We start from the raw sequence: 15,714 nt of genomic DNA, 5'->3' as shown, positions 1-15,714 counted from the left end.
TCTGAAATGGAGACTAAGCCAAAGGAAAATGAATGAATGAATAAACAGGGAATCATTAAGGAAATATTTGAAAAAGAATTTAAAATATTAAAGGGCTAATAAATTTGACTTCAACTATTTGAATAGTCACATCAGTTCATTCTTTAATTTAGCTTGACGTATATCAGAGCTTTTAGATCCTTTTTAAATCCAGGTTTTAGAAATATACACCTCAAGACTCAAGATTTTTAAAAAGAAATACTGAAGCATGGATGAATTAAGGGTTAAAAAGGAATAAAGTGTGAAAGCTACTTAACTTCATAATAACTCAAAAACACAGCTGCAGCCTTGAGCAAAAAAAACAACCTTCATCAGCATGTGAAGATGTAGTAATGTGATTAATATGCTGCTTTATGTGTGTGTGTGGGTGGCTGAGACTTAACAGTATACAAAAAAACAGATCACTTTTGTGCTTGTGTCAACAGCGTGCAAATGATTAAGTCCTTCTTTTCTTCTTTAATGCGTCATACTGAAGTCTCTTGAGCAAATGCTCACTTAGCCATGCAGTATGAGGAGCTAATTGGCTGAAACCCACAGGCACAGACCAATTAAGCAAACGTCCAGCATGTCAGTCAAGCGTCAGGCTTTGAGATATGACTGCGCTGTTTCTTTTCCACAGGCTTCAGGTCAGTGCTGATCGAAACGTCATTTCGTCTCACTCGAAGCGACTGCCAAGCCGCAATTCTGCCAGGTCACCAGACACCGGCACAGAACAGGCCCCTGGTAACCACGACAACAGGCCAGTGCATGGTGTGATTGAGGAGAAAATGCCACTGAGTGGCTTCTTTTGTTGGACGCAGCAGCCAATGAGGTTTACTGGGGTCATTGACGTGAGACAGCACTGCACACTGAGGACAGTGCAAATTAACACAGATGGAGTGGTTTACCACCAAATGTAGGTAAAAATATAAAGGATGGGTCTCTTTGGGTCGTATTTTGCTCCCAAATCAAAAAGAAAGAGAAGCTTTTTGTGAACCATGTGGTCCTGTTAGTGCACAAATTGTATTGATCACTTAATTGAAAAGAGCAATATACATTTTATAACAGCAGTAAAGGGGCCGATCACACGAAACAGGCCTTTCCGTTCTCAAAACGCGAGGTGCACTGCATTAAATTAGTGTGCTGTGCGTTTTATGTTGCTAGGCAACGACTGAATCAGCTGTGTATTGTGCGTGAGTGATACTGTTGATATTGTTATAATTGTAATATTTAATAATATTGTGGGGGCAGCACGGTGGCTCAGAGGTTGGCACTGTCACCTCAAAGCAAGAAGGTCGCTGGTTTGAGTCAGTTGGCATTTCCGTGTGGAGTTTGCATGTTCTCCCCGTGTTGGCATGTGTTTCCTCTGGGTGCTCCCTCACAGTCCAAATACATGCGCAATAGGTGTATTAAATAAAGTAAATTGGCCGTATGGATGTTTCCCAGTACTGGGTTGCAGCTAGAAGGGTATCCGCTTAGTAAAACATATGCGACCACTGATTAATAAAGCCAAACTAAACTAAGACGAGTGAAAATGAAGTAATAATATTGTGATATGCAAGATTTGTGAAGTTATAGAGCTACAAATAACTCGAAACAGTGACCACTAGTCTCTCATCTATAAACATATCTCTGTAGTCGTCTTGACAACACAAACACTGCTGTCGTCTCAATGGAAACCCTACCTCTGCTTTCATTTGATCGGAGAATGAAAAAGATGCGATTTACACTTTTCTAGTCAGATTTGACTTTTTTTCAACTGCAGCTGCACAATGCGCAACGTCAAAAACATGAGGCACAGGAGGTGTGCTGGACACACAAGCAGCGTGCAAAATGCTCAAAGCCATTAGTAAACCATTCAAAAAAGGGAAATTTATGTAGATTTTTAGGCGACCATGAACTGTTTTCTCAAAGGGTGACAAGCTGAGAAAATATTGCTGCAACTCTGATACAAGTCTTATTTATAGAGAAAATTAAAAAGCACTGAAGTTTAAGTGTTTTTTGTCTGAGGTAATTAGTCAACTGAAATATATTTCATACAAAGTATTAAGCTGAGCATCAGTTCTTGTCATGAGACTCGCGGTGCACTTACAGCATTCTGAAAAGTTTAGATGTTTCCAACTGGGTGCACCTGAAAGGTGCGAGCGCGTACGCATCATTCCAATCATGCATGCGCAAAACCTGCACCTCCATTGGAAAAAATGAACTTGTGCTCAGAAAAAAACGCGATATGTGAATGGTCCCTAAGGCCGCTGAAATTTCTTGCACAGACATGCTTGATTCACCTGTTTTGTTGACAAATGGGTTGCAGATCCATTCCTTGACAAAGAAATTTTCCAAAGACGTCTGTTTCTTACTCATTTTGCAAGTTTGTGGGTCAAATTTTGTCGCTCAAGTGACCGAGATGTACCCGAGAGAACATGGTTTTTCAAAAAACAAAGATTTTTCAAAATAAAAGATTTTTCAGACTCAGAAATAATTAAAGATTTCCTGTGCAGCCCTTTACCAATTGATCCACAGACCGGTAACAGTTCTTGGCCGAGGGTTTTGGGACAACTGCACTACAGGGCAATGTCTACATTTTTGTGAATCTGAAATAAGGTATGCTTTGTTGTATGTTTCAGAAACCCTTCCTTCTTGTACATGTCCATGAAAAAGTGGGGCTTGTCATACAGATTATGTAACCCAGTGACCTATCAACAAACCAATGACCTACATCCATTCAAACCAAACGAATATAGTTTTCAAAAGCAAACTCCAAAAATTAACACTGTGAGACACAAAAGGATCAAATTACGATATATATATATATATATATATATATATATATATATATATATATATATATATATATATATATAATATAATTTATATAATATATAAACATGTTTCCTTAAAACAAGCAAAATAATCTGCTAATGGGGTAAGCAAAATAAACCTGCTTTTCGTTTTGACATAAAGTTATTTTGCTTTCCCGATACGCAGATTATTTTGCTTGTTTTAAGGAAACACTAACATAATTTTAGCATATTATACGTCCATCATTCTCCAGCCCCCAGTGCCTAGACTGCAGCTCTGCACAAACAGTTTGGGAAGAGGAGAAATGGTCATGCCCAACTGAGCCTGGTTTCTCTCAAGGTTTTTTCCTTCACTTGAGTCAATAGGTGAAGTTTGCTTCTCGCCACTGTCGAGCTTGGTTTGGGACTTGTGGAGCTGCGCATCGATAGATTTTCCCTTCAGCGTTTGGACTTTCAACTGTGAAAATTGAACCACACTGAACTGAACTAAACTGAACTTCAACTCTGAAAACTGACAGTTTCAATTTACAAAAACTTCTATGTTAAGCTGCTTTGACACAATCTACACTGTAAAAGTGCTATAAAAATAAAGATGAACCGAATATTGTTTCTGAAAAACAAGACAATATGTTTTGCTTGTCTAAAAAAATGCTTGATTTAAGAATTTGTAGATATTTGGTTTAGAAACAAGACAAAAACTCTAAGTAAGAAAAGCTTTTTTTTTGCAGTGCACACATGCACATACACACAAACTCACGAAAAATTGAATAACCACCAGGTAAGATCTCCGAATGTTTCTGAAATTCTTTGTTACATGAAGAAAGACATCTTCGTATCATGCCGGAGGGGAAACAGAAGCTTGAACTGTAAACATGTAATGAGATTCTGCTCCCTCCTGCAGCGCGCTGAACACATTACTGTCTGCCGAACAACCATCGGGCCCATTCAAAGTGAACCACGAGCCCACTCGCATCTTTACAACCAATAGATTTTTTAAAGTCAAAGCTGCTGTCCTCCATCAAATGAACTCCCACTGGAGCGGCTTTTGAAAAACATAGGTGCGAGAAGCTTCTGGTTCGCCATCTGTGCTCAACTTTAGACTACTTGTTGCTATTCTCTTCTTCTCATTACAGAGTTTATTCTTTCCCTCCACCTCCTCCCTCATTTCATTCACCCCGCTCTTTTTCATTCATTTTATCTCCCTTTCTCTCATTTTCAGTGTGGGAAGTGCAAGTCTGTGATTAGGCCCACACATGTTGTGTCTTTTGTGTTGTTCATAATCACCTGACACTGGCTGACATGGACGTAACAGCACTACAATCCCCGATCACCCAATCATCTCCAGCTTTACAGCAGCCATCTGTACTGCCTACAGCACAGGATGAGCGATAATGTTTGAGCAAAGTGCTATTATTCAACAGAGAACTCTGTCAATAGATGCAATATGCCTTGTCATTCTGGTGCAAGTGCACTGTTGGGAGCGAAGAAGATCTTTGGGAACAATGTATAGTAAAAGCTAATGACTCATGACAATGTAAAAGTCTTTATTGGAAAATATAAATAACATCCAAGCATAAGCTGGTTTAAAAAATATCTGTTTTTTGACAGTTTTGGCATTTCGGGATTCACAGGTTTTTGACTGTTCATTTATGATTATGAATTGCATTATGGGACCTTGAGCTCTGCTCTGTAGACTTTTTATGTTAAATATGTAACTACTTAAAGTAACAACTTGACAATTCCAAATTCTAATTGATTAAAATCAAAAGAAATTAAATATCAGTAGGTGTCTTTAAATCATCATGCAAAGGATCAGGAATGGATCTCACAAAAGACCGATCGCCAACACATGCAATATATCCAAAAGTTTTCAAGGTTGAAGTCATGTCCCCGACTGTTGCTTTGAATAGACTACAATTGTTAAAAGCACTTTGAAGAATTTAACAATGAAATAAATAATTTAGAAACGGTATCTGATGAAAAATACCTTAATATCATGAATTGGACATTAAAGGGCACCTATGGTGAAAAATCTACTTTTCAAGCTGTTTGGACATACATGTGTGTAGATATAGTGTATATAGTGTATATACTGTCATATTGGGGTGATATAAACACACCCAGTCCTTTTTTTTTTCAAATTTAACAACATAAAAACGGTGGATTAATTGGAGCGGTTTTCAGATCGACCGCAACTTTACGTAGGAGTGCGGTCCCCCTGCCCACCAATATTGATTGACAGCTGCGCGCATTAACATGTCTCCATAGTAATGCATATACTCATATCAACAAGACAGGACGAGCGCAAAGCAACCGGGAATAAAAGGTCTGTTCAGTTTGCTAGGATCATCAATCATCATCAGACGTGATCAAGAGTGAGTTTTACAAGTTTATCATGTTTTAAAACATGTGCACGTGTGTAATGAGGTACAGCAATTCACTTCAGATTCACTTCATCAGCACAGCCTCGTGTCTCTCTCACTGTCTGTGTGTGTGTGTGTGTGTGTCTGCATGTCTACGCTATGTTTGTGCGTGTGTCTGCGTGTGTCTGTTGAGGCATGTTGCTGACAGGCACTAGTGATCGGTGGGCGGGGATGACTCGCCTTAAAGGCCCAGTGCAAAAAAACAGCAACAACCTTTTCCCAGCTATAATACAGACACTTTAAACAGCTGTAATAAATACTCTGATGGGTGTTTTGAGCTGAAACTTTACAGACACATTCTGGGGACACAAAAGACTTATATTAAATATGAAAAAAGGGGTAACCTATGTGCCCTTTAAAATGAAGTGTTACCAAAAGTATTAATATTGACCCTTTTTAAATGTGTAGCTTTTAAAAAGCTACAGCGTCAGTGGCAACTTTAATAAATAGAGATTTTTAAAACATTCTACACATCTAAAAATAACAAAAAATAACATGAAAGTTTTTCTTGAACATAAAATGGTTCAAGCTGATTGCGGTTAACGGTTATTTTTAAGACTGTGTATCACAATTTCATGACATATTTTATTAAATTGATGTCATAAGAAAGCATGGAATATTAAGCAGCTGTGCACCAATGCAACATTCCGCGCTTGTGTGCCAGCTGTACCATGGTAATGCCACCACAACCCTGCTTTGAAGTCTCTCCAATAGATCAGAGCTCTCTACAGCTGACAAACAGACTAACAGGTGCGTGTCCTGCATAATGGGCTCCTGATTGTTTAGAATTAGCATTTACAAGAACACACAATTATTTTCCCATCGTTATATAACCAACACCAAACTACAAACAACACGTTCATAGATCTGAGTAGATGTAGGCTGTAGATTATATCTCTATAAAGCCTCCTTAGTTTGAACTCAACACAGATCTCCAATGTAGTGTTGTCAAAAACATTGATATATCGATAAATATCGATACAGAAATATTTAAATGATACAATCTTGCTTTTGGTTAGGATGGATATTAGTTTTGCCCTCTCAAAGTCTCTCTTCTCACCAGCAGAAGCTGAATAATTATTAATAGTGTTTAGATTTTAACACTTTTGTTTTAATCAGAAAATTAGATGAGATTGAGCTCATTTATTTATTCATTTATTATTTTGGTAATTTTTTGCCGCTTATATTAAAGGACTACTGTCGTACCTGGTATAATCGTTATATGGTTTAGTTATTTTTTTCCTTTTTTACTTCATTTGCATACAGCGGAGAAAATAAGAATTGAACTAATCACCATTTTTCTCAGAAAACCTATTTATAAAGGTGCTGTTGACTTGTAATTTTCACTAGATGTTGATAAAAACCAATGAAATCCATATATAAAATTAGTTTACAAATTAAGTTATGTGTAATAAAATAAAATGACACAGAAAAACAGTATTAAACACATGAAGAAAGGGAGGTGTAGAAAGGCAGTGAAGGCCCAGACAGCAGCTGAAAACTCTCAGTAGTTCTTCAGCAACCCTTTGTGTCACGGTTGATGATGCATGCGCTCTTTCTGTCATGTTGTGATGTGGGATTGTTTTGCACTCTTCCACGTACTTCTGTTGTGTGTTGTGTTGTGATCACGTGACTCACTAACTAGGATCAGCTGGTCTGTCTACAGCCCAGCTGTTGGTACTCAGCTCCAGCTATTTAAGATGCGTTGTTTTCGTGCTTCATTTGGCAGTTCGTTACTCTTGTTTATGATTTGTCAGCATGTTGTCAGGATCCTCGCTGATCTGGTTCACTTTCGGACTCTCTGTTACCCCCAGATTCTGCTACTTCCATTCCCGGCGCTGGACACTTTTGAATCTATTGCTCACTGAGCATTTCTTGACTTTATTTATCTATTAAATATTACTTGCAATTAGATTCATCTGACTAGTGTGTTATTTTCCTGAACGTAACACTCTACCCTTTATCATTGTAAATGAATATTAGCTGCTTCAGTCCAACAGCTACATTTTCAGGATGATGAAGATGAAACCACAATGGACATTTCAGCAAGACAATGATCCAAAACACAGCCAAGCAAACTTAATCAAGCTGTACAATGGCCCAGGCAACCTGACTTGAATCCAATAGAAAACACAAAATAAAGATCAGATTTGATAGACGAGACCCACAGAACCATCAATATTTTCCCCGCTGTAGTTTTCAAGAGTTCACACTTAGCCGATGATTGATTATAAAGCTTGTTTGGCATGCTGTCCCGGGAGAGAGCCCTGAGCTCATGAGATCCTTGAGCCAGGGGCTCCCTCCCGTTGCAAGGCGGGAGAGGAGTTTGAGCTCAGGTAGATCTAGAGAACTCCCCTGCTGTAGTAACCAATGAACAGTAAGTGATTGCACTTGGAGATAACTATATACTAAGAGCATGTCTATGGTGCCGATTTGGATTAGTCAATTAACTTAATTTGCATGTTTTTGGATGGTGGGAGGAAACCAGGGAACCCAGGGGAAACCCACGTGAGCACGGGGAGAAAGTGCAAACTCTACACAGAAATGTCTGCTGGTTTGGTAAAGCCTGGAACCAGAGACATTCTTGCTGTGCTACGCACTGGGCCACCGTGTCGCCCATCTAGGAAGGAGGAGGAGTAGGGGTGGAAGGGGGGACTCTTCAAAACAAAGATAGCAGTGGAATGAAACCGAGGGTATTTATAATAGTTTAGGAGTCGTCTGATTTGAGCATTGTGAATTGGATAATGCAGATCCAGCTGCTAGAAATCAAAAGCACGTGATGCTTTCAAAATTAGTTTATACATAAACTTCACTTAATGTTGCAGAATTTGTTTAACACAGTATCGAAAATAATAAAGAATATGGATATTTTTCAAGGTATCAAATTGAAGTAGGAAATTCCAGTATCATAACAACACTAGTCCAATGTGAAATGTTGCATGAAGTCTTTTTATAATCCGCGAGGCTGCATTTGTTTGATCAAAAATGCAGTAAAATTGTCAGTTTAAAGGTCTTGTTTTCTATTTTTATATACTCTTTGAATTACCCTAAAAGTAAGTATCACGATTTCTACAAAAATATTATGCAACAAAGCTTTTTTGGTAACGATACTTAATGTTTGAAGTAACAAAATGCATATTAAAATGACTTGGGGGATGTTTGTATCCACTCTTGGGTGATTTTGAGCCTTACTTTGGACACAACGTTATCTGTGTTTCAGCAAATGGATGATTTTGAAATTAATTTGGCTGACAAATCTTATTTAGACACATTTTGGGAAAGAGGCCAATTTAGCTCATCCACATTTCTTTGGACTCTGAGGAAAACCAACGCCAACACGAGGAGAACCTGCAAACTCCACATAGAAAAGCCAACCGGCCCAGCCAGGGCTCGATCCAGCAATTTCCTTGCTGTGAGGCGACAGTGTTAATCACTGAGCCATCGTGCCACCTGAGACTTTAAAAAAAAAGATACAAAATATAGCAGTACACACATTATGCTCTGACTCAAGCTGTTAAATCTAATAAAGCCTGTACACATCTATAATAAAATAAAAATGTCTTTAGCATTTGTCACCACACAGCACTTAAACATCTGTCAATAAATCATGTGCTGACAGCCAGCAATTTCCCCAGGTATGAAAAAAACGAGACAGGTCCGAAATCACTAACACTGAATTTGATTATACACACAAACAACAAATGCTGTAATATACACCAATTCAAGAGTCTGACACACGCTCTGAGTTGACGCAATCAATCAGTGCGATATAAACACTGCACTAAACCAGCTGCAGGAAAACACTGGAGAAGTGAGAAAGCATTCAGTAGGAGAGTGAATCACAGTACGCAGAAATTTGTGCAGATGACAGCTATCAAAGCTTACAGTTTTTTGCGAGTTTAGCCTAGCACAACGCTGTTTCACATTAGCATTAACTGTATTGTTGTTCATTATATAAGCCTGACTGTGACTCAGCTAAACAATTAAAACATAATTTTCATTCATTTTCAGTCGGCTTTGTTCCTTATTTATTAAGGGTCGCCACAGCAGAATGAACCGTCAACTATTCTGGCATATGTTTTACGCAGCGGATGCATTTCCAGCCACAACCCAGTACTAGGGAACACACATAAACACTCATTCACACACTCATATACTATATTGTTTACCCAGTTCACCTATAGCGCATGTCTTTGAACTGTAGGGGAAAACGGAGCACACGCAGGAAACCCACACAAACACTCGACTTAAACTAGCGAGCTTCTTGCTGTGAGGCAACAGTGCTAACCACTGAGCCACTGTGCCACCAAGGTAATTATCAAATTATTACTATTATATATTAGATATATTTTATATTAAGATATTGTAATGTTTAAGGGCGACACAGTGGTTAGCACTGTCACCTCACAGCAAGAAGGTGGCTGGTTCAAGTCCTGACTGGGCCAGTTGGCATTTCTGTGTGGAGTTTGCATGTTCTCCCTGTGTTCGCATGGGTTTTCTCCGGGTGCTCCGGTTACCCCCACAGTCCAAAGATGTGCTATAGGTGAACTGTAAAAGCTAAACTGGAAATAGAGTATGTGTGTGAATGTGAGGGTGTATGCGTGTTTCCCAGTGCTGCTGGTTGCGGCTGGAAGGGTATCCACTGTGTAAAACATATGCTGGATAAGTTGGCGGTTCGTTCTGCTGTGGTGACCCGTGATTAATAAAGGGACTAAGCCGATCTGGCACCTCATTTTACTGATCCCCCTCCTCAACCTCCTCTCCCGTCCCCTGTTTACTTTCACTTTCTTCCACGACTCCCCAATCCTCTTCAGTCGTCCGCAACACCTCTGCCCCGCTCACTTTAGTCTGCGACACCCCTCCGCACTAACACAACTGGGTCAGTTGGCGTTTCTGTGTGGAGTTTGCATGTTTTCCCCGCGTTCGCGTGGGTTTCCTCCGGGTGCTCCGGTTTCCCCCACAGTCCAAAGACATGCGGTACAGGTGAATTGGCTAAATTGTCTGTAAAGTATGAGTGTGAATGTGTGTGTGGATGTTTCAAAGAGATGTGTTGCAGCTGGAAGGGCATCCGCTGCGTAAAACATGTGCTGGATAAGTTGGCGGTTCATTCCGCTGTGGCGACCCCAGATCAATAAAAGGACTAAGCTGGAAAGAAAATATAATATAATATAATATAATATAATAAAATATAATATAATATAATATAATATAATATAATATAATATAATATAATATAATATAATATAATATAATATAATATAATATAATAAATATAATAAATATAATATAACATAATATAATATAATATATAATAAATATAATATAATATAATATAATATAATATAATATAATATAATATAATATAATATAATATAATATAAATATGATATAATATAACAACATTGTACCACTTATTTGAAGCACAAATTTATAAAAAGGACCACGTATAATGTGACCAATTAATTATTTTAAAATACTAAGTCTAAATATTGCTTCCTCATTTTAAATAATCTCTTCTTTGAGAAGGAATGCAATGGCTAAAGCTGGCTCTTTTCATTTGATAAATATTGCCTGAGTGAAATAAACTCATTCCAGTTCTCTTATTTGATTTACTAATGCAGGGGGGGGAATCTTGGCACTGTACTTAGTGTTAGTTTTGGACTCTGTTAAAACTGGCAGCTACAGTACAACTCCAGGCTAGGGATGTAAGGTCTAGCACCAGTCTATGTCTGAAATAAAATATACTCAATCTTTAATACAAGGAACACACATTATTTCATTAGGCAATCTAGTTAAAGTGGCCGTCATGGTGGCGTAGTGGGTAGCACAATCGCCTCACAGCAAGAAGTTCGCTGGTTTGAGCCTTGGCTGGGTCAGTTGGCATTTCTGTGTGGAGTTTGAAAATTCTCCTTGTGTTCTTGAGGGTTTCCTCCGGGTGCCTCCTGCTGGCCTCACTAACACCACTTCCAACAGCAACCAAATTTTCCCATGTTGTCTCCCATTCAGGTACTGATCAGGCTCAGCCTTGCTTAGCTTCAGTTAGTAACCAATCTTAGGCTGAAGGGTGATATGGCTGTGGCATATCATATTTACTGTAATTAAAATCCACACTGACCATCTATCCTTTTTAAGGTCATCAATACAACACTAGCAGGATGAATCAATCGTAAGAGACTCTGGGAATAAAGCACAGCACACTCAGCTCTGTGAAAGACATGCAGGTTAGGCCACAGTGTGCTGCTCTGTTGGGTATCTCAGAGGGAGGGAGGGATGTCCGGCTGTGTAGGAAGAACACAACAACAACACAAACCATGCATAATCAAAGCAGAGATGCACCAGTGCCGGACGGCCAACCTGTCATCTGACGCTCTGAGACAGCAGCTGATTACATGCAGGAAAAGAGGTTGGCGAGCATATTTTTTAAACTGTTGACTTCTTGATCAAACACAATTCGTGACTATGGCCATGTACACACTAATGCGTTTTCATTTAAAGATGCATATTTTTGTCTCCGTTTTGCCCTTCCATCCACACTGAGACGCGTTTTTAGGAAACAAAAATGTATCTTTTTGAAAACGCTCTCCAAAGTGGATACATTTTAAAACGCCGTTTTCGTGTCCTTACTGTGAGGGTAAGCAGCGTCATCAGCAGGGTACTGTTCTTTAAAGCGGTCCAGTATATCGGCGTATTTGTTTTGGCACTTCTCCCAGTCTACATTTTCACTCTCTTTTGCAACTCTGTATTCATGTGTTACTTGAAGCAGCAACTTTACTTCATTGTCAGTCTATTTAAAAAACTCTGTGCTTTTCCTCGCATTTTGCCGCAACGTTTCAAAGAGCCGGAAAGAAAATAAACGTCAGCCGGAAATGATGCGTGCCGAAGCGTCTTACGTTTCACGCATGCGCAGTACAGGTTGAAAGCATTTGTAGTCGTTTCAGTGTGGATGACAAAGTTTTGGAAAACGAATAGAAACGACAGTGTGGACGAGAAGCGTTTTTAGAGGAAAACTCCGTTTTCAAATTTATCCGAATTAGTGTAGACATGGCCTATGTTAACAGGTTGATAACTTTTTCGAAAATGACCCAAATGCTATAAAAAATACTGTTTTCTATTTTCATTAGTGATGTTCGATACCACTTGTTTCCTTTCTGATCCGATACTGAGTAAAATTAAGGCTAGTATATGTGATACCGATACTTTGTGCAAATACAAATTATGTGTCTAAGGGTGCTTTCACACCTGTGAATCGATTCAGTTGTTCCGAAACAGATTAAAATTGTTACATTGTTGCTGTTTGCTCTTGGAGCGGTTCGCTTTCACACTGCAAAGTTTCTAATCGGACCAAAAGAGCTAAAACAAGTCACGTGCGAGTAAACTCTCCTTACATTGGTCAGAGTGTCAGGGTTTATTTTGCAGCGTCCCGCTCAGCTGTCAGGAGAGGTGGTGGTTTGGTGGTCATTGACAGGGTGCGCGAGCGACGTGTCTGAGGAGAGACACAGTAGGGAGGGGTGAGAAAGATGCGCGACGATGCCCATTTGAGGACTGGGAGAGAGACGCGAGATTACCGGGAGATTATCACTCGTTTGCGGGCATCCGGAGACTCGTGAAACTTCCCGCCCTACTCATAATTCTCTCTTCATATAGCCGTAAGCCTATTACATATCCATAAAACACTGTGATATAACTGCGCTCGGATCGGATCGCTTTCTCACTGCAATCGAACCGCTCCAGGGTTCGTTTCAATCGAGCCGAGACCACCTCATTCAAGCGATCTCGGAGCGATTACTTTGGCGCGGAACAGAGTGCGATTGCCATGTTCACATATGCCAATCGAACCGCGCTAACTGGGCAAACGAGACACGTTCCGAAACAAAAGTGTAGGTGTGAAAGCACCCTAATTAATGTAAAAAGTTGTCTATTTCAAATCATAGCTTCAAAACAGAGTATTTTTTTATTTTAAACCTGGTGGCATAGTGGCTTAGTGGTTAGCACAGTCACCTCAAAGCATGAAGGTCACTGGTTTGAACCCTGGTGACCTTCCAGGGCCAGGGTTTTCTCCGGGTACTCCAGTTTCCCCCACAGTCCAAACACATGCGCTATCGGTGAATTGAATAAGCTACATTGGCTGTAGTGTAAGAGTGTGTGTGTCAATGTGTATGGGTGTTTCCCAGTACTCGGGTTGCAGCCGGAAGGACATCCACTGGGTAAAACATATGCTGGATAAATAAGGGACTAAGCCGAAGAAAAATTAATAAAAGAAATGTTTTCTCTTACCTCCTCAAGCGCCCACAGGGAGTCTACGACAGGCTTGATCTTCTTTTGCTCAAAGAGGGAAAGTAGTTTATGCACTGCAGTTTGGACTTGTCTGCATCCACCCTGCTTGAACAGCAGGTTAAGGAGCGAGAATCCGGCCATGACTTTATTCTCCTCATAGAGTTTAATAGGGTTCACCTTCTCAACCTGCCACCACTGCAAAGAGACAAAGAGGCAATTTCCAAACAATGACACATGACCATCAAAATTTCACAACCAGAAAATATATATTTACAGTTGAAGTCTGAATTATTAACCCCCCTGTATGTTTTTCCCCAATATCTGTTTGACGAAAAGAAGAAAATTTCAACACATTTCTAAACATTCGTTTTAATGACTAATTTCTAATAAATGATTTCTTTGATCTTTGTCATGATGCAGGCGCTCACAGGCTGTTTCAAAGGCACAAGCAAAGCTTAAAGGTAAACAAACAACGGCTTATCATAAGCATCTCATCGATGATTATTTACACAGTTGGCATAAAGAAGAACATATAAACGTTTTCTGACTAACTTCTAGCAGCTAAATGTGTCTGGAAAAATATTCAAAGGCTTTTATTCTCACAAACTGCGCGACTTAAATGCGTCTGACTGTTGTGATTGGCAAAAGCAGACGTATCACGTCAGCACGTTCTAGACGTGCACGCGCTTATTCCGGGAATCTTCCTTCTGCATTCACAAAGCGCAGCATTCCGGCAAATTACCGGTAATGTTACAACTTCTCTTTCCGGAAAATAGCCAGAACGAATTTACCTGTATTTTCAAAAAGGACCTGTTCACACATACAAGCTTTCCGGAAAATTGCCGGCAATTTTCCGGAAAGGTCTGTATGTGTGAAAGGGGCTATTGTATAACAGTGGTTTCTGGTTCAGTAGGCAATCAAAAATCTATTGCTTAAGGAGGCTAATAATATTAACCTTAAAATGGTTTTAAAAAATAAAACTGCTTTTAATGTAGCCGAAATAAAACAAATAAGAGTTTATCCAGAAGAAAAAATGTTATAGGAAATACTGTGAAAAACTCTTCAACAGTTTTTCTGCGAAAGGCTCTGTTAAACATCATTTGGGAAATATTTGAAAAAAAAAAAATGACACGAGGGCAAATAATTTGACTTCAACTTTATATCTGCTTATCATTGAAAATAAATATAAAGTCCACTCACAGATTTTGCAAAACTGAAGAAACTTTTTGTCTCTCCTGTCACCATGTTTGAGGAACCTGGAAATATGTTCACAAATGTCCTTTTCATTATGTTAATTCAGAAGACGAACACACACACACTCACACACACAACACACAAACACAACACACACACAACACACACACACACACAACACACAACACACACACACACACACACACACACACACACACACACACACACACACACACACACACACACACACACACATTACTTTCTTCTATTCAAGTACAACATTGTAAATCCTAACACATGAAATAAGGAAACAATACAGTTTCCTTCGCAGGCTGGCAGGGCACACCCTTATGGATAGGGTGAGGAGCTCTGTCACCCAGGAGGAGCTCGGAGTAGAGCCGCTGCTCCTCCACATCAAGAGAAGTCAGCCGAGGTGGCTCAGACATCTATTTCGAATGCCTCCTGGAGGCCTACCTAGGGAGGTGTTCCAGACATGTCCCACCGGGAGGAGGCCTCGGGGAAGACCCAGGGCATGCTAGAGGGACTATGTCTCTCGGTTGGTCTGGGAACGCCTCGAGATCCATCCAAAGGAGGAGCTGGAGGAGGTATGAGTGGGATTCTCTCCTAAGACTGCTGCCCCCATGACCCGGCCCCGGAGAAGCGGTAGAAAATGAATGAATGAATGAATGAATGAATGAATGAATGAATGAATGAATGAATGAATGAATGAATGAATGAACAGAAAGGTAAGTGCGTAATGGACACTCTCACACCCTCACAGACACACATATATGTAATATAGAAACTAACACAGGCCTATGTAAAGTGTTAATGTGCCAATTAATAATCAACAGTAAACATTACACATTTTACCTCGTCCCAACAGGGAAAACAACCAACAATCAAAAATGCACAATTATATGGTGTCATGGTTTTGTTATAAAAAAAAGTGGTTATAATGGAAGTCAAAGGGGCAACAACAGCCACAAACAGAAGTAAAAAAACAA

General features: G+C 39.6%; 2 protein-coding genes across 2 annotated transcripts in view; one reads left to right on the top strand and one right to left on the bottom strand.

Annotated features, from left to right (window-relative positions):
• The window catches only part of pkd1l2a (polycystic kidney disease 1 like 2a), a 372,606-nt gene that overhangs the window by 190,198 nt on the left and 166,694 nt on the right, over positions 1-15,714 (top strand). The gene's annotated exons all lie outside the window — the stretch shown is intronic.
• Positions 1-15,714, bottom strand: part of vat1l (vesicle amine transport 1-like) — a 73,575-nt gene that overhangs the window by 37,990 nt on the left and 19,871 nt on the right. The window contains 2 exon segments of the mRNA NM_001442745.1: positions 13,514-13,708; positions 14,714-14,769. Coding sequence (NP_001429674.1) covers positions 13,514-13,708; positions 14,714-14,769 — 251 coding nt within the window.

This window comes from Danio rerio, chromosome 7, assembly GCF_052040795.2.
Source record: "Danio rerio strain M-AB ecotype USA chromosome 7, GRCz13ab, whole genome shotgun sequence".
In the NCBI taxonomy this organism is placed as follows: Eukaryota; Metazoa; Chordata; class Actinopteri; order Cypriniformes; family Danionidae; genus Danio; species Danio rerio.
Note: the sequence above shows the minus strand (reverse complement) of the source record. Positions and strands in the feature narration are given on the sequence as shown.